A 17,658-nucleotide genomic window follows, 5' to 3' on the forward strand; every position below is an offset into this window, starting at 1 on the left:
GAAACATCTTTGTACCTTACAAACTTTTGTCAAATAGAAGAAAAGACAATCATTGTTAACGACATGTTTTAATTAATACATTGAATAAGTTACACCTTTACGATGAAAGTGCCAAAGATAGATACGACATAGTATATTGAATTTCAAAATTTAGTGAAGAAAAATATTTTTACAGTTTTATTATAGACAAATACATTCTTCGTTAGCGTTTATGCTACATGTCTGGTTTTCAACTGTAAAAATGCGATGCGCTTGTAGTTGTCCTGCGCCTGCTTTTGTGGTCCTCCTTCTTAACTGGCTTCATCAAGATCAGATGTTCTTCGTATGCTACGTTCTGTTCTACTTCTTCTGTTGGATTCCGGCAAACATTATCTCGTCCACAAGTAGTAGGTTGCTTGCGATCACGGTGCAGGCGGAGATCAGTTGACGCTGTACGCTCCAGTTATCTATGATACCGTCAGCCACAGGATCGCAGGGTTCGCCAGTGGAAAGGTTAAGCCCGACTGGTAGAGGTCGTACTCGGTGATATTGTTCTCGTAACTTAACCAAGGTTTCTTGAGGGTCGAGGCCGGAATTGACGGCCAAAGTTTTCACTATTACAAGTAGAGCTTCAGCAAAAGCCCGAACTCCAAAGACGGCCCGACCCTTCACTTCCTTCTCGTATTCCATCAATACGTAATGGGCAGCAATTTCGAACGCGCCGGCGCCCGCTACAACGCACCCATCCTCAATAGCGTTTTTAACCGCACGTAGTCCATCGTGAACTGCATCCTTGATCTGACTTATGGTGTGCTTGTTCGGGCCCTTAATTAACATAGTCACGCTCCTATTAAAAAAAAAACACACAGAAAAATGTATAGTGTTCAAGAAGCACACCGGTTACAGATAAAAGCTTGAATAGTGGATTACTTAATAAATATACAGCAAGCAAAAAAAGTAAAGAAAGTCTAGAAACTACACGTTAACAAATTTGCGAGAGAACATATAAACGAAAACTAAAAAAATTAGCAGTTAGTAATTGCAAATTACCAGTTACAAATATATAGGGTTTACCTGGGATTATTTAAGCCCTCGATAAATGTGTACTTGTTCTCGCCAAGTACGTGTTCATAAACCTGTCTAGCGAACCCTAGCAGGTCCGGTGTAAGGCCGTCGACGGAATTTACAGCAGTAGAACCCGTCGCTAATGCCAAGCGTTCCATATTACGTCTCTTTGCTCGGCGCAGAGCCATGATACCCTCCTTGGCCAATAGATCAAGCGACATTGGGTCGATGCCTTGTTGATTAATAAGTACAAAACCTTTGCTCTTATCGTTGCCACAAACCTGCTTTTTTAACTCAATAACCTTCTTCACACGCTTCTCGATGAATTCTCGCTCGGCCTTCACTAAATTGTTACGTTCTTCGGCACTTTTGTAAAAAAAGCCGGAATTGACCTCGGTCTTCTCATATTCCATGGACACGTTTGCGGTTAAAATATAGGCATTTTGCACAAACTTTGGCATATCAGGATGCCGAGATCCGTGGTCAAGTACAAGGCCCTTAACAAGCTTGGTATCTTTATTGGTCTTGTGTTGCATTTCCATTATTTCAACCATATGCAAATTAACAGGCTCATTATCCTTTTTAATAGCGAGAACGGCATCGACACAAGCCTCAGCGAGGTGCTCGGCCAACTCATTGTACACTTTCGTCGACAGTGAGGTACGTGCTACCTGCAGAAGCATTTCCCGATCGACTGGCTGGGTTAGCTTCATCTGGTCAAGCACTTCAAGCGCCTTCGTCTGAGCTAGATCGAACCCATCGACAATAACTCGCGGGTGAAGACCCTCCTGTATGTGAAGGTGGGCTTGTTTAAGCAGCTCACCAATTAGCAATACTGTCGATGTCGTCCCATCACCAGTAATATCATTCTGAGCCGTAGAAGCCCGAGCAATTAGCGCAGCTGTCGGATGCTGTATCTGCATCTCATGAAGGAGCACAATACCATCCTTGGTGATTTTGATATCGCCTGCGCCCGAAATCAGCATCTTCATCGTGCCCTTTGGTCCGAGATTGCTTTTCAACACATCCCGCAATCCGAGTGCGGCGTTTATATTGACAGCCAGTGCTGTATGAGACCGAGCAACTTCAGCCTTCGGGTTTAGTCCTGTAAGCGCTGCCATCTCTTGTGAACTACACTTTCTGTCAGCGTAAGTTATTTCAGTTATCACACTTCGCTTTACACACTGCAGACTCTAGAATAAATAACAACGCTGCTAAAATTACCAGGCTCGTGAACGAAATGCCAAGGAAGCGGCGTGCACGCGGCTAGTTGGTTCGGTTCCAAATATGGACGGAACCGCTTCCATTCAAAATACCAAATACGTTCTCTGCAAAGTGGGTCGATGTCTGGTATCGAAAACGTGAACCCGCGCAGATTTGAACCGAATTTTCATCGAGGCAAGTTAGACTGGAACGTTCTGTGGTGCTCGCAGTGGCTGAGTGTTGCGTATGCTGTAGAGATAGGGCTACTTCTCTTTCTAGCGGTCTAAGCGATGTTGGTCATAGGGGGCCGATACAACTGGATTTAAAACCTTCTTGCAATCCGGCTGCACGAAATGGCCCGTTATAAATCAAGATTTGGAAAGTAAATCATATGGGGCGCTATAAAGTCTACAAACATCACATATAGAAGTGCTACCGTTATTACCATTCGAGATACATACTATTTTCGCTAGTTTGTTTAATATAAGCTCTTATGCTAAATTGTATACTAGTGTTATATATATTACTTTGATTTTTATTTTACCAATTTGCCTAATTTGGTTAATTTATAATAGTTTTACTTACCGTTCCGTTATTTATTGATACTTATCGTATCGTAAAGCTTCAGTTATAGAGGTCGTCGGACTGCTTATCGTACATACACCCTGTTAATAATATACACTAATTCATAAGCCAAGTCGAAGTTCTGAAGAAGCACTCAATATAAATCGCTTGCCATGCTGAAATGAAGCCAACTTTTACATGATTTTTATAAAAAATTTACATTTCGAAAAATAATTTATTGTGCCTCATCAAATTAACCATTAACTTTTGGCTTATAAATTTATTTTGTATATTCATCTTAATATGGATGTGAAAAGACATAGCCGGTTAATATAATAAGGTTAAGGTTGGAAATAATTTTATATTTCCTATTAACACACACTTGAAAGATTTACGCAATATTTACAAACGTACTTACAGCGGATTCTCTTTCCGTCCTCGGTCAGCGTATATACGTTTTGCGTTCACATTTACCGTTAGCTTCGATCGCTGTCAGATTCACGTAAGCTAATAGAAGGAGCTACTTAATGATACCCAAGGAGATTATATAGGGTTGGCCCTTTCGATCCATCAAGTATATTCATTCTCTCACTGGCCCTATCAACCAGAGAGTTAGCTATGCGATCAACTTCCGCGATGCCGGAAAACCGTTATATCGGAATGCTAAGTAAATGTGTCGAGTTTTACGTCCAACACTAGTTTTAAGCATTGCTTGAGAAGATTGGTTTTTGAGCGTTAAACATAGCGTGCCTACAGCCGGTTTCGATATTTTTTCTTTTTTTTTATAATACTGCATTTGCGTACGACTTGCACATCTGGTGCTATTTCTTCCTATAGTCCGTTTGATGAGTCTGATGATGGAACTCGCCGCAAACGGATGAAACTGCACTCTGACGGTGCAAAACACGGTAGCACGCGCTACCCTCGTTGTTATTTCCTCTGAGGCTTGGAACTGCTTTGAAACAATACTTCAACTTTTTTGAAGAAAAGGAAAAAGAGGGTTATTTCTTTATTTTGACTCTTCTTTTCAAATTTCGTGAAGCTTGTCCCCAAACCTCCTCCTCTCGTTGCTTCAGGTTCTCCTTTCTTGCGCATAATGGTTCCGAAAAAACTTGCTTTTCAATCCATCCGTTTGCAGATTCAAGCATACGATCAAGCACAACGATCTTGACGATGGTCCAACATCTACCTCCTAATATGTCTCTGCACCTTTTTCTAAGGGCTTTTCATTCAAACACAGTGTAATGCACCTCATCTGTTTCACCTGACACGCATGATACGCATATACCGTACTACGTTTTTTTACTATCTTTGTTATGTAGGTCTGATGTTCGGTCTGGTTTCGAATCTGAACCACCTTACTAGCCTACACTTACTCTCGTAGGTAAAGGCTTTACCCCTGCGCTATCACAAGGACATGTTGAGTCACAAAAGGCGTAGAAACCGACTCTTTGTTTACTTCAGAGAACATCGCAATAAGCAGAGATGTTCGAGCAAGCTGGAAACAATAAGCTAGCAGTTGAATGGGTAGTGGATGACGTAGACATCGAGGGCGGGCTGTATTCGGTGCCAAGCACGAGCGTCGAGCCCGCTACTGAAGGAACAGGGAAGAAGTTTGCGCATTTGGGGGTCGCCACTCTCGATTCGGCCATGCTTTCCCTACAAAAAGCGACGAGAAGAAAAGAAATACCGAAATTGTTAGGGTGAAATGCAGGGTAACAGCAAAAGATTAGGGTCAGCCTGGTCTAGGGTAGGTCGAAAACAAAAGACGGGTAGAAGCAACAACAACGTCGGCGAGCTCGGTGGTCGAGTGCGACGACCGAGCTCGTCGACGTTGTTGCTGCTGTTTGGCTAATTACACTCGATCGCCACTTGTGCGTGCGGTGGTAGCAGGTGACGGATATTAGATTTGACCTTCGTCTGACCGGCATCCATTCAAACAGGTTGATCGTCTATTAAGACTGCCTTTACTACCATATACTATTATGCTTCTGGCTCCGCATCTCGTTACACAAAGAAGGAATAGAATCCTGGTTAGTACTACTAGTGGAACAAAAATAGATAGGATAGAATTGACCAGGTTCGATGGGCACTAGCACATTTGGTTAATGCCGTGACTCATTTTCTGTGAGGATTCAGCTAAACATGCCAAAAACTGTTGTGATTATTACAAGTTGCCTATAGAATGTTCTTTCTTCTATTGGTATCTATCGTACTGCGAATGGCAGTTGTTTTTTTCAGCAGCTCTGTATCAATTGTCTAACCTACGACTGCCTAATTCTGTATTATCCAGACCTTGACTCTGTATACTGCAGTCTTATATTTAGTCGAATACAACGTAGCTTCTTTTCTGATAACGATATTAGTTATTGTGTGCAGTTCTGTGTGATTACTAGGCTCTATATGGCCACACGCACAAATATTAAAAGCCACAGACGGATAGATGCGCGTGGTAAGGCGGTGGTGGCATGCTATTACGCTCAAACAGGTAGCCGAACCGGTACGTTTTAAAAAAAAAAAAGGCCTAAAACGCACGGAGTAGACTTTGAGATATGAAACAGCAACCTCACTTCCGCTGCGGTCGGATCAGAAGTGAGAAATTGGGCCCGTAATCCATTGACTTTTACGCATTTATCATCGAGGTTATGGTTTCGATAACGCGATCGGTGTCGTTCGAGTCTTGAATTGAAAATAAATAGATCGAGGAAGGCGACTAACAGCAGTGATCTTCTATGAACTGATGCAAAAACTAGTAGTTCCTCCAAGAATATAACGGCAAAAAGAATACTGACAAACACAGGGAAGGCTCAAGACACAGGTTGGCTTGTTTGGAGGCACACCATAATTAAAAAAAGAAAATGGTGGTTCGTTTTAAATAGGAAGAGGCTCAACGTGCCAGTTTAAAGAATTTCACTCTACGAAGCGACCTCATATTGCGTATCGCTACGGTATTGTCTGCTCAGATGTGAAGTCTGGATGAGGGATTTAAGGAGCTATTGAAATGAGCATGGCTGGTGCCATAGGCATGCAGAAAATAATCTGGCTTTGGAATTACACAACTAAAATAATAATAATTATCATTATTGGAATTGTAAAAAAAAACAGTATCTTTGATCGTTCAAGCCGCTGGTTCAGGATATTTTAAAGTATTATTAGGAAATTTTTGATCCGTGTTATCGGCAACAAATAGAAGCTCTCGTAACTCGATGTACATGATCAAATATAATTATGTACATTGTTGATATTCAGGCAGTTTCCTTCGTAGTCCGAATACAATTTAAGATGATCTCCATGCCTTTCCATAAGTCGAAAGCACCGGCAAGAGAATGAGTACTTATAGGCCAGCGCAGTACAACTAACCCGGTGGTGCCGAATGAAGACTTTGAGCACGATGCTCGAAGAAGGCTGCATGAGTCCGTGGATAGATTCAGTAACGTAGATGTTGTGCACTTACACGAAGAATTAAATACATCAATGTACTTAGGTCAATTGATTAGTTTGCGTATCATAGATTATTAAACCTCAATTAGCCATAAAATCGTGACGTTCGCTAGGAAGGAACTGCTTAAAAAGTATGCGAACGCCGGTCGCTGCACCAAGTGCTGAAGCAGAAGGAGAATATTCGTTAAAGGACATCATCTCCTGGGCCGGACAATGTATATGTTCCAATAATTCAAAATCCTCATTTTTTACTTTATCTTTCGTTATATTTACGGTATACAAGAAGCAGTAAAATATTACAATTTTTTTTTTATCTTGAACGCATCGCATAGTTTCATTATGATTAATAGTGGGTTGATAGGATTAACAGAAAATCACCTTAACTAATTATCCACTAAACTTGTATCATTTAAGGAAAAGTGCGTCAAATTCAACATATAGATGTTATTGAGGCGTAAGACTTTCGTCGGCATGCTACAAACGTCGTTTCCTTTGTTCGTAACTTTTTTCCTATTGTCAATTCCACTGCAACCAGCATTCGGATCATAGTATAACCTGCGTCTCCACTTCTACTGATCCCCGCTTTCACGGGAATCAAAAGCCGAAAGTATGAGAACGGGTCAAATTGGGTTGAAGCTATGTTCCTTCTGGTTAGATTTGCCCAATAACGCTTGTTCTTGCAGCTGTTTCCCATTATTGTTGATTAACATTGATGAAATTGGTAGGAACAAGTTGATGAGAGGCGTAAGCAAACTAAATTAGTTTAATGCAAATGTACAATAGATAATACATTAACAATAATAACGTTAATCTAAAACGCTTTATCTTAATCCGCTGATAACGTATTTTCAAACTATTCCTTACAGGCGATTATAAACGTACAGTAGCTATCAACGACAACATCTCACTGCCGTACATTATTTATCAGGGCATGTTAATGGTCGGAACGATCCTTGGTCCTGGCACCATCTTTCTTATGCTCGTAGGAGCTATGGTTGCTTCGTTCAGGATATCTAACTGGGATTCCTTCTACTACAACTTCATACCCATCCTGTTCTTTATGGTGGTGTGTTTTACAATGAAAAACGACGTTCAGGTTAGTCGAAATTTATCTGTCTATTAGTTTTTTTACGTTCAACAATTTGTTGAACGACACAACAAGTTCTCACACGCATCGTAAGTTGACTTTAGGACAGAATCGTACCGTGCCGAGGCCGGCGAAACCTCGTAATGCTAGCTGGAGAACCTATCGGACAAGGTTTCGTAATATTCCATTTCAGGCCAGGTAGCCTCTATGTGGTTCTGTATGATACGAAGTGAATCATGTGCATCCACATATGTTTTTAAAAACAATGTGTGTTTTAAAAACAACAACAATTTTTAACAACACCTCCATCGTCTAGAATAAGCCTTTCGAGTCAGGCTGTTTCTTCAATATGTTGAACGTGTGAATGTTTCCAGAAATTTAAGTTTACAATAGCTTTCTCGCCAAGCCAATCTATATATGTAATTTTGATGTCACTTGTTTAACTTAACATTTCATATACTTCTTGTCGTAACGTTTTGTCATCAACAAAAAGGTTCCTGGCCCACGTGTCTATTCAACGCAAGCGCTGCTCACCTCGATTACGATCTGCTGATTGTAACTGGCATTCGCTTGACTTTGGGACCTAAACCGTACACGAGTTATCCTCAACAAGTTTTTTAAATCCAACAATACGTTCGATTAAGAGAAAAAGTTCTTATCAGAATCTGAAGAGTAAAACATTAGCTCGTGTTGACTCCTTGAAGTTTTACTCAAAGAAAAAAAGGTCCCTTGGGACGGTACAATCACCGAGCATAATGCTATTTAAACCTACACTAGGACGACTTTTCTCAATTAACTGTCTTCTTGTTTGATTTCACTTGGCGTACTTGTGAATCGTGATATCGGCATAAATGTTACTAAGTAAAAAAAAAAAAAGCTAATGTTACTTGACATTTTTAATATACACTCTAAACAATGGTTATATTTCGAAGATAGGTCTCGAACTCTTTTTGGTTTTCCATGGATTTGGAGAAGTATTCTAGAAAAATGACGTAGGTCGAATGAACGCTGAATAAATACGTGAGAATCACAGATCAGATCGGCAAATCTCGCAGTTGACACAAACCATTTTTCTATTTATATCTTTTAGTTCTATTTTCTACGTACCCTATACGCTGTTCTCGAGTATAGGATAACACTAACTAATAAATAGGCAAATGAGCTATTGACTAAAAGTATATATAAGTTCCTGTTATCAGGTTCAGTCGAATGAGATAAAGTGCTCGTGTGACCACAGTTTGATACAATCCTGTACGTTCAGTTACGTACAAGATAACTTGAAACACTGCAAACCAAAGTAGACCTGATGAAATTGGCAGCAATGTAAGTAGTAGAAAAAAGAGCATTCGTATAAGCCCCATGCCATCGGCTAACGGGCCGCTATCCACATCCGATGTGCAGGCGCAAAGGGTTCACTTAAGTTTCTGCTCATTAGGAGAGCATAAATGCATCATCATATCATTTAACACTACGGCAAAAGCGGCTTCCATCTGTGAAATAAATGCCGTGAGATCGTTTATGGCTGTTAACGAATTGCTTCGACTCTAAAATTAGTTCTAGAAAACTTGCTACATGTAAAACATATTGAAATATATGCCGTATTAGAGTCACATGCTCCGTACGTATATCACTGTATCATGCGGAGCGGTCACCTGGCCATTTTTGCAGGGTAGCTAGTTGGGCTGCTCAAAATGCTCAAAAAAAAAAATGCTTACGACGCAAAAGGATTGAAAACAGTGATCGACTATTGTACATCTACTAATAGCCTACTTGTGCACACCGACATGCCATTGTGTACTGAATATGCATGTCTACTGTTAATTTGCGTGCAATATGAAATTCAATCTTTGGAGGTGAGCCAAAAGCATTTCGATAATTAGAAAAAGTTACTTGACAACTTCGTAGTTTTAGCTTCACGTTTTTACGATCACTTTTATGACATGGACTCTTGCTGCTCGGTCAAATGTAGTTTAACAAACGTACGAGTAACTTTTGCACCACTCTATATATATATATATGTATATATGCACGTGTTTACTGCTGTGTTACGACCCTCTGATTCACTGTAGTCATCATACCCTATTTTTGGCTAGGTGTATCGGTTCGATCGTCCATTGCCTACCATTGCGGTGTAAGGGATGCGCCCTCGTCCTCCGAATCCTCACAGCGTCCATTGGCGCCCTGATAAAATTGGCAGACGTACAGACATCACGTCGTGCTCGTTCGACGTTTTAGACGTTTAATACGTTCGTAGTTATGAACGCATCTTTTGGGTTACTCGTACAGCTTGAAACGGGCAGTGGAAGGTTGTCAGACTACAAGTGCCAGCAGTCAGCTTTCTGCCGTTGACCGCGTTGGGGAAAACGGAATACCATCCGAAAAACGCCACTGAGCAGACCCCAAATATATAGAGAAAAAGGAGGTTTTTGCTGAAAGTTCGCTCATGAGCAAAAAATGTTCAGTTCAAGGACAGCCAGATAGCTGGCGGCCAATTGCTGACTCGTACAGGCAAGGAGCTGTTAGTCTCTACGCTCGTATATGTGCGTGACCCTTCGCCGTATCTTCTCGTTGCTGCACAACGACGTCGACCGTGACGGACGAGGCGAGCAGGCGAACAAGGGGTCCCCGAGGACGTTTACGGCTTCTTATCTAAGCAATTCTGATTCTGCTTCTTTTCCGTTGAACCGGAGCGCTGTGACGGTAGCGGTCGCGTTTCAAGCGCGACAGCAAGAGCGCTTGCCAACCCATTCCTTCCGGAGTTTGGGTAGCGGAACGCGATAGATTGCGAAAAACAAAGAAAGTGCACGAATCGTTGCCCATCCTTCGACGTCATCGCAGCTGAAAACGGGAGAAAGGCAATGCTGTTAGTCAACATTGGCCCAATCCTATGCGATGGGCGGGTCGACAGCCATGACCATCGCACAGTGTCCGATCTAGGCCATACCGCTTAGCCAGAGTTTGCCTATAACAAAACTATATATATACACTTATATAAGGACTTTGCTTGCTTTTCTTCGTTGCAACTGCTGTTTATATTACGCCGTCATTGTGGACAGCTATAGCTAGGTGTCACAATAGTAATACGCAGCTCGGTCTCGATGCGGTTTGTATTTGAGCAGAATAGACAGTAGCGAACGTATGGGCAAGGCCGCATGTCCACGTACTACGTATACCGCGACACACCGGTACCGTGGAAGATACAGATGTATCGCTTTTATCAATGGAAAACACAGAATATAGCCCACGATCACAGTATCGAGACATTGTATTATATACAACGCTTCAGCATGGGGTCGATAAGTATTGTTGATTAAAACTGAGTATAGAATCGTGATTTTCATGTTTGCACTGTAAATTCATTAAAGACGAAAACAAACGTATAGATCTGCTGAGACATTAAAATCTGGCAATCTAAGTAGGTTCATTATATAAGGTCTACATGTAGAGGGAAATACGCAAAGCAACAGAATTTGTTCTTGGATAAGCTATATTTTCTTTGACTTACGTAGCTTTTCAAGTTGGTCGAGCCAAATCGGGGGATAAACTCTGGTCAAGAACCCTTGCAGAAAGAAGTACCGATACACACCCCTCATTAGAATCGTGGGGTAAGAGGACCGAAGTTTTTCTTCACAGTACATGAAGACGGAAGGGGAAACTAAAGTATCAGTTCGGTAAGATCTAAGTCTGCAGTTAAAAAGAAATAGGCTTTCACTGCCGAAAAAGTTAACTAGTAATTTATAAGCCTGCTTTTTCCTATAGTAAATTCATCTTTACCTTCCACACATCTGCGCAACTGAAGACATGAGCTCGACAAAGCTGTTGTATAAGCATCTAAATGTCTTTGTAATCAAGAGTGTACAAAATGAAATTTTTTTACTGAAGATAAATATCATTCACCTAATTGAATGTCCTTTTATTACCGCTTTATTAAGAACCATACATGTTTGTTTTAAGATGATCTTTTAAAGGACCTTTTCATCTACTAAAGTAGTTCCGTTGAAACGGGATCACAAAGAACGACATTTCAGTTATCGATGCAGGTCAACAGGCAGAGCCTTCCATGCAATCAGGCGGTGATAAGGATTTGGTCGAAATGATTTTGTTTGTTTGCGAAAGTCATCATTAGGTTATTTATGACAGCGAGTCCTTTCAGATCTAAAATGACTAGACAGTATTTTATGGATCATAAGCCAGAATATTGCCACGTGCTAGGTAACAACTATTTTTTTCAACCATTAATTTTAATTCGCTATACCTGTACGCTGCAAAATTAATACATTGAAAATACTTAATATTATAAGTTGAAATGTATATTTCAGAAATTTAATCGTAAACAGACGAGCATTATTGTTGTCCTAGGATCTAGTACAAGAGGGTCAAAGTTCATTTGAATTCTGTGTTTACTTAAACACCAATTGCATTATATCTATTCGATGGTCAAATATATATGATTCCCAATGGGTGCTGTTTATGTTTAATATCAATACTTTCAGATTTTAATAGCGCAGATATTATCGGCCGGCTACGCCTTGCTCATGATGGCTGTGATGGTCGGTACGGCAATCCAGATCACCGAAGACGGTGCCGGATCACCTTCAGCCATCTTCCTTCTGTCGCTATCGGGCTCAATGGTCGTTGCGGCACTCATGCATCCACAGGTCAGTATTTATCTATCATTTAAATGCAGATCACCCCTTAAGTAACGTATGCAGAACAACATGTTAGCAGTGCTTTTTACATGTTTGAGACGTTCACGCAATATAAAACTGCCTTCGATTCTAAAAAGGATACAAACGTCTTATTAGTCTCGCTTATTAGACGTTCTTGCTCTTGTTTATCGCAGACGGGTACCCAATGCATAGCAACAAGGAAAAGTCGTTTCACACTTTGACAGTCATCACTTCTTTTTTATTCCTTTCTTTTCCATAACTATATCCGTTGCTGTTTTAACTGATACCGGATAAGCACCCTCAACCTTTCAGGCAACTTTTTCAAAATGTTCCGTGTTTCAGAGCGTGTTCAAACCGAAACTACAAAAGTCTCTAAACTCAAAAATGTATAGACATATAAATCGTCTTCTTAGCTCTATGTGGCACATCTATTAGTCTGACCATACATAAAGCTTTAAATGTACTATAGATATAATATATATATATTATATCTATAGTACATTTTCAAAGAGATTCTGCCGATAGATTTGGGTCAGCGTAGGCGTGAGCTGAAAAACAGAAATATTGACGCACCTGCAAAGTATATTATAGATATAATTGCAAAGGAAGTAATTCCAGGCATGAAAATTGCAAATGGTCTTCGTTCATGCTATCATTGGTGCAAGTCAATTGGTTGTACAACCAGCAACCCTTGTATCCTATTACTGTCACAACGGTATCAGCATGTCGTAATAACCCGTACCCGCAATAAGTGCGTACGTGATACACTTTATCATCCATACCTACATCTAAATTTCACGATGACACCCAGATCTTCCGATGCTATATGCATTTCCCTTAATCATTTTCTACGTTCCCATGCCGTCATCCTATCTCCATCATTGCAGGTTTCGCTTTCGTGCACAGTTTTTGCTCGCGATGCTCCCTTTTCCTCTCATTACCAGAAGTGACGACCCAATGTTCATCCATCCAATGTTCAGACACAAAAAAATGTCTGTGTACTTCAGCGTATCATAGCCACCTGCTACAAACAAGACCTGACAACTGACGTTTCCCGTCAGCTGTGGAGTGCGGGCAGACGAACGCTATATTGTAGGCGCCGTTTTTCCCGTTGGCTCGACTTGGTCTACTCGTTATGACGGCCGAAGCAGCGGCAACAGCGGAGACACATAAGGGCTGCAAGACATTTCTTCGTCATTCTCCAAAACTGTCGAAAACTGTTTCCGAGATCTGACGAATGAAACGAGGCAGCTTGACGCTGGTGGCAGGGTTTGAAGGAAGATCCAGATGTCCTGGACATTCGGTTTGGATAAGCATGAGTCTGTCTGTGTGTGACCTGCTCGCGCTCTCTATTCTCGTATCATCGACGGGCAGCCTGTAGGCGGCTGTAACACCAGCAGCAGTAGAAACAGAAGCGAAGAGTATTATAAGATAATAGTGACTGACGCCCATATATGTCTACGTCTGGTTTTTTTCGGTTCATCTCTCAACCCGCCTCTCGGTGTCCGTTTGTCTATACATCCTCGTGACTCTCGTGTGGAACAGCTTTATGTTCGAACGAACCCCCAACTTAACGGGATGTTGTTCGGCGCTTTTGGGCAGAAGGAAACCGCCCGGTGTGGCTTTTGGATTTGCTTGTTTCAAAACCAGGCCGACCTATCATATTGCTTACGTGGTTCCTTGACACCATAGAAGAAGGTATATGTTTATATTGAGAGGCGATGACAGCCGCCTCGACCGAAGGAGCGAAGTCATCCGTGGTTTTTGTCGACGCTTACTTCGTCCTGCTGCCGACGCGATCATCGCCCTAAGTCATCGAAAGCCTAGAGTCGATAGACTCGACACGAATCGACAATCACCATGGCTCCCCAAAGCGACGGTAAGCCGGCTAACAGAACAACCAGGAAGCCAGCCCTTCAGATCTTGTTTTTAAACGTAGGATACGAAAAGCCTGAAAAAAGAGCGACCCGCGATGCGTGACAAGCTCTTGCGATAAAGGAGAGTCGTGAGATGTGCGCGTAACACTTCGTCTTAAACTCGCACTGAGCTGAAGTTGAAGTCAGTAAGTTTTTTGAAATGAAGCAGCGGCGAAAGCTCGTACTCGAACAGCCGACATTGAACGCGGTTCGTGTTTATGAAGGAGGAGATGGTTTCGACGTGGAGTGCAGCAAAATTAAGTGACGTCAGTCAGCTCGCTCGGCACGATTTTGACCTCGGCCAAAACTAGGAGCGGTTGTATGGGGGAATACACAGATTTGCGACAGCCATCCACGCGATTACAGCTCTATAAGCAATTCGTGGCCCCGCTCAATCCTGCTGATGGGCGCTTTCTGCTGTCTACTTTGTTTGGCACTGTATAGGCCTTACTCGTATGTATTTTATCTCGAATATTCCTGATGCATGTCGTCTGGATCCAGCCTCATCTTTGATGATGAATGAAGCTCCTACTCCTTACGGCTTCACCCTTCCCGGTGAGATTAGCCGATAGCCAAGTCGACGATAGACAAGTGCACAAGGAAATGAAAGAGAGAGAGAGAGAGAGAGAGAGACAGCACGTATATTTAGCAAGAGATTGTTAAAAAGCTGATAAATAAAAATTCGACTTCGTTGGAGCACTCACCGGAACGTGAGCACTGCTAAGTGTTTTGTTTGATCCAGAGATTAAGACTCGTGACCCAGTCTCGTACAATCCACTATCGACGGCCACTTGAAGAAGGAGAAAGCCTGAAGGTCTGACGAAGCAAGTGGGGCCTGGTGTGAGTATGAAACAATACAAGACTTTAGAGGGAACGAGACGCGGGTTGTTCTTTTAAGCGATAAGTTAGAATAAATAGGCAGGCGTGATATGGGAAGATGGCTGGAATCGTTTGTGTTACAGTGTTAGCAAGGTGAATTTAAGGGCTGAAGGACCTACTGGCTGTTGTGCCTATAAGCTAATTGTAGGTCATCAGTTGGGCAAGGCCGTCATACATGGATCTGCAATCAGAATCAAGCAAGTAAATTTGTTCGAGTTTGTTTTTCATAAATTACTTCTTGCCAAAGAAAAACATTATGATACAGGCTATAACTACAACAGGCTTGTGTGGCAATGGTTGGGCGTAAAAAATCGTGTCTTATTTTGAAACTTACTTAATTAAGCACATGGGACTTTTACCTGTCGTCCGCGTGGTACAGACCGCACGGCGCACTGCCTTTGTGCATCCACAAATACACCATAAAAGTATGGCATGTTTTTTATTTATTATTTAAACAAAAGCACATTTTTGTTTTTCCGTTTCAGTACTAAGAGCACATCTTAGGTACAAGCACCACCAAAGCAGTGTCTTGATAGATGTTCTTGATTTAAGAAACAGTTTGTTTCTAATAGATATCGTGCAGTGCGTTCTTTGGTGTAGTGTACGAAGGGTTCGAATACTAGGAACGACCTTATCATTTTTTTTGCCAAAAGTGAATTCGTCACGATGTCATGTGTCGACGGAACAATGCACTACACATTATTGCCCCTGAACCCCCATCTGCCCTTGCTCGTTCCAGATGCCGCGATTTTTGCGCCTGTGTCCGACTCTGCTATCTCCGTCCTTAAATAAGCAATTTGCTATTTTTACAGCGCGGTACCCAGAGGTATTGTAATGGAAGCGGCTTATTGCATATTCAGTAAAGTTGTCGCACTTAGAGCACAGCTAAAGCAATTATGTAGAATAACCCAGAAAATAAGCAATCGTATCAAATAATTAAACTAGGCGAATCCTACTTTGCGCTTATGTAGGAACGGGTGCCCGAATGGACTGAACCTCTTTTTGTTTGCCATACCCAACACAGCAGCGTGAGCATTTTTTAAAAATAATCTTGCTTCTTCTGTAATTTTTCCGAGTCACGTGTCAGGCTGAAGCCGCAGTACCTACCCATGCTATATCAAACACAATCGCTTATACACTGCACTTAGACTAATGTTGTCACAACAACAGCATTGGTCACATTATCCAGTCTTTTCGCTGCAAACCGAATGAGCTTGCAATGGCAAAGGCTATAAATTAAGACATAAAAAAAAAGTAGACATATTATTATTGAAGAACTCATTATAGAAGGTCTTTAATTTACATGGATACGGCTTCAGCTGTAAACGCGCTTGTTGCACGATTGGAAGTTTAGAGATTTCCTAATTGTACATTTCAATGTTTTTCTTGGTGGGGCAATATTTACCTCACCTTGCACTCGTATATTTATCAAAATTATAAACTTATTTCTACAGAATGCAAAAGATACTCTATGCTAAATGTGATGTGTTTGTCATTGTTTTTGTATAGGCTAGACTTGGCTAAGCACATAAGGCAGCAAGAAAGCCTTCTAGCCTGGAATAGGCAACTGGCGATTGTATTTTCTATACCTGAAAGAGGCATTGGGGGTGCATAACTCATTTGCTAATCGATGTGATAGTCGTCTTTCCGTTCGAAAAAAATAGTTACCGAACGGTGTTATGTAATGAAGCTAGACTATATATCCGTTACTTGGGTACGAATGCAAAAGACGTTCATATCTGCCTTCGCGGCCCCTGCAATTTGGTTTACGTATACTGATTAGTTCAAAGCGCTCGTTCGGCCGATACGTTATGCTGCTGAGAACGGAAACAAGCGGGGTATTTGAAACAAATCTGTTCGTACATGAACGTATTATGGAGAGGCGATTTTCGTCGGTGTGGCTATCATGATATCTTTCTGATTTCAACAATAGCAGGGGAACGAAGAATGTATCAAGTGGGCGTAAGATGAATTAAACGTACATGTTTTACGCACTTGCCAACGAAGCTAGAGGCAAAAAATAAGAAGATGCGAAATTCGAGCAAAGGAGGCAGGGAAGGGGAAAAAAACGTAGCAGACGACGATCATAGTATAAATAAGAAAAGTAAGGCGTTCTAACCTTTGTTTAATGCCTTTAAAAGTTTCAGAGGTATCTGCCATGATGAAGGCAGTAGGTCGAGGCGCATAACGTTAGAGACTGATGATCTTTTGGTGGATTTTAGTAGCCACAAGGGAAACCTATTGACAGACTTTGAGGCCTGCAAAGATTTTAGCATTCTGCCAAAATGTAACTCATAGGTATCATCAGACCAAGTGGTCGCATTTATCTGCAACAAGATTAATGACCGATTTTTCTTTATATCCCTACTGTTGTTGCTGTTCTATACCATCGGTATTGTTACATTTGTAGTAGTTACTGCCGTGACGCAGTGACGTGATACAGAGTTCGATATAAGCATAGAAGTAGAGTATCTTGACCTCTCGTTATCCATGTATATATTCGAAAAACCCATAGTTGCCCTCTAAGTATTATAGCCATTTCACTAGTCGCTTGAGAAGAGACCAGGGATACTAATCAGCGGCATAGTCTAGCGAAAGAGGTCTTGCCGTGGTCTAAATTAGTCCACAAGTCAATTTTTTTTTAGCTGCTTCGGTGGCCATAGCATAAATACCATCGTCGGCCAGCTACGAGGTCATCTTAGGATATTCGAAGGTATGGTAGGATGAGGACATTTCGTTTGCACAATAACGTAGCGAATGTAGAAAATCAATTAAATGCCTTTATAAAAGAGCTTTGCTTGGGTTGTATTTGTTATTAAATAATTGTTATATTTATCTGAAAAATTAAAAATAA

General features: G+C 41.4%; 2 protein-coding genes and 1 long non-coding RNA gene across 4 annotated transcripts in view; 1 reads left to right on the plus strand and 2 right to left on the minus strand.

Moving 5' to 3' along the window:
- The window catches only part of kkv (hyaluronan synthase-like protein kkv), a 133,282-nt gene that overhangs the window by 63,725 nt on the left and 51,899 nt on the right, over positions 1-17,658 (plus strand). For both annotated transcript variants that reach the window (XM_022814597.2, XM_086975892.1), the window contains exons 14-15: positions 7,119-7,348; positions 11,833-11,997. In XM_022814597.2, coding sequence (XP_022670332.1) covers positions 7,119-7,348; positions 11,833-11,997 — 395 coding nt within the window. The remainder of the gene's footprint in view (positions 1-7,118; positions 7,349-11,832; positions 11,998-17,658) is intronic.
- Positions 50-2,346, minus strand: CCT6 (chaperonin containing TCP1 subunit 6). The gene is made up of 2 exons (XM_022814601.2): positions 1,054-2,346; positions 50-826 (listed from the first exon to the last, which is right to left on the minus strand). The coding sequence occupies exons 1-2, from the start codon at positions 2,163-2,165 to the stop codon at positions 340-342; spliced, it is 1,599 nt and encodes a 532-aa protein (XP_022670336.1). The 5' UTR covers positions 2,166-2,346; the 3' UTR covers positions 50-339.
- Positions 12,237-17,542, minus strand: LOC147754393 (uncharacterized). Its single transcript, XR_015317859.1, has 3 exons — positions 14,924-17,542; positions 14,630-14,760; positions 12,237-14,473 (listed from the first exon to the last, which is right to left on the minus strand). It is a non-coding gene; the product is annotated as an uncharacterized LOC147754393 (long non-coding RNA).

This window comes from Varroa destructor, unplaced genomic scaffold (genome assembly GCF_002443255.2).
Source record: "Varroa destructor unplaced genomic scaffold, Vdes_3.0 BEIS01000007.1, whole genome shotgun sequence".
In the NCBI taxonomy this organism is placed as follows: Eukaryota; Metazoa; Arthropoda; class Arachnida; order Mesostigmata; family Varroidae; genus Varroa; species Varroa destructor.

What these genes read in the sequence shown, in the direction of transcription:
- CCT6 (XM_022814601.2), bottom strand. Translation starts at nt 2,165, where the DNA reads ATGGCAGCGCTTACAGGACTAAACCCGAAGGCTGAAGTTGCTCGGTCT. An exon ending in GAGGGCTTAAATAATCCCAG is followed by an intron (nt 827 to 1,053) that starts GTAAACCCTATA and finishes TTTTTTTAATAG; the next exon opens with GAGCGTGACTATGTTAATTA.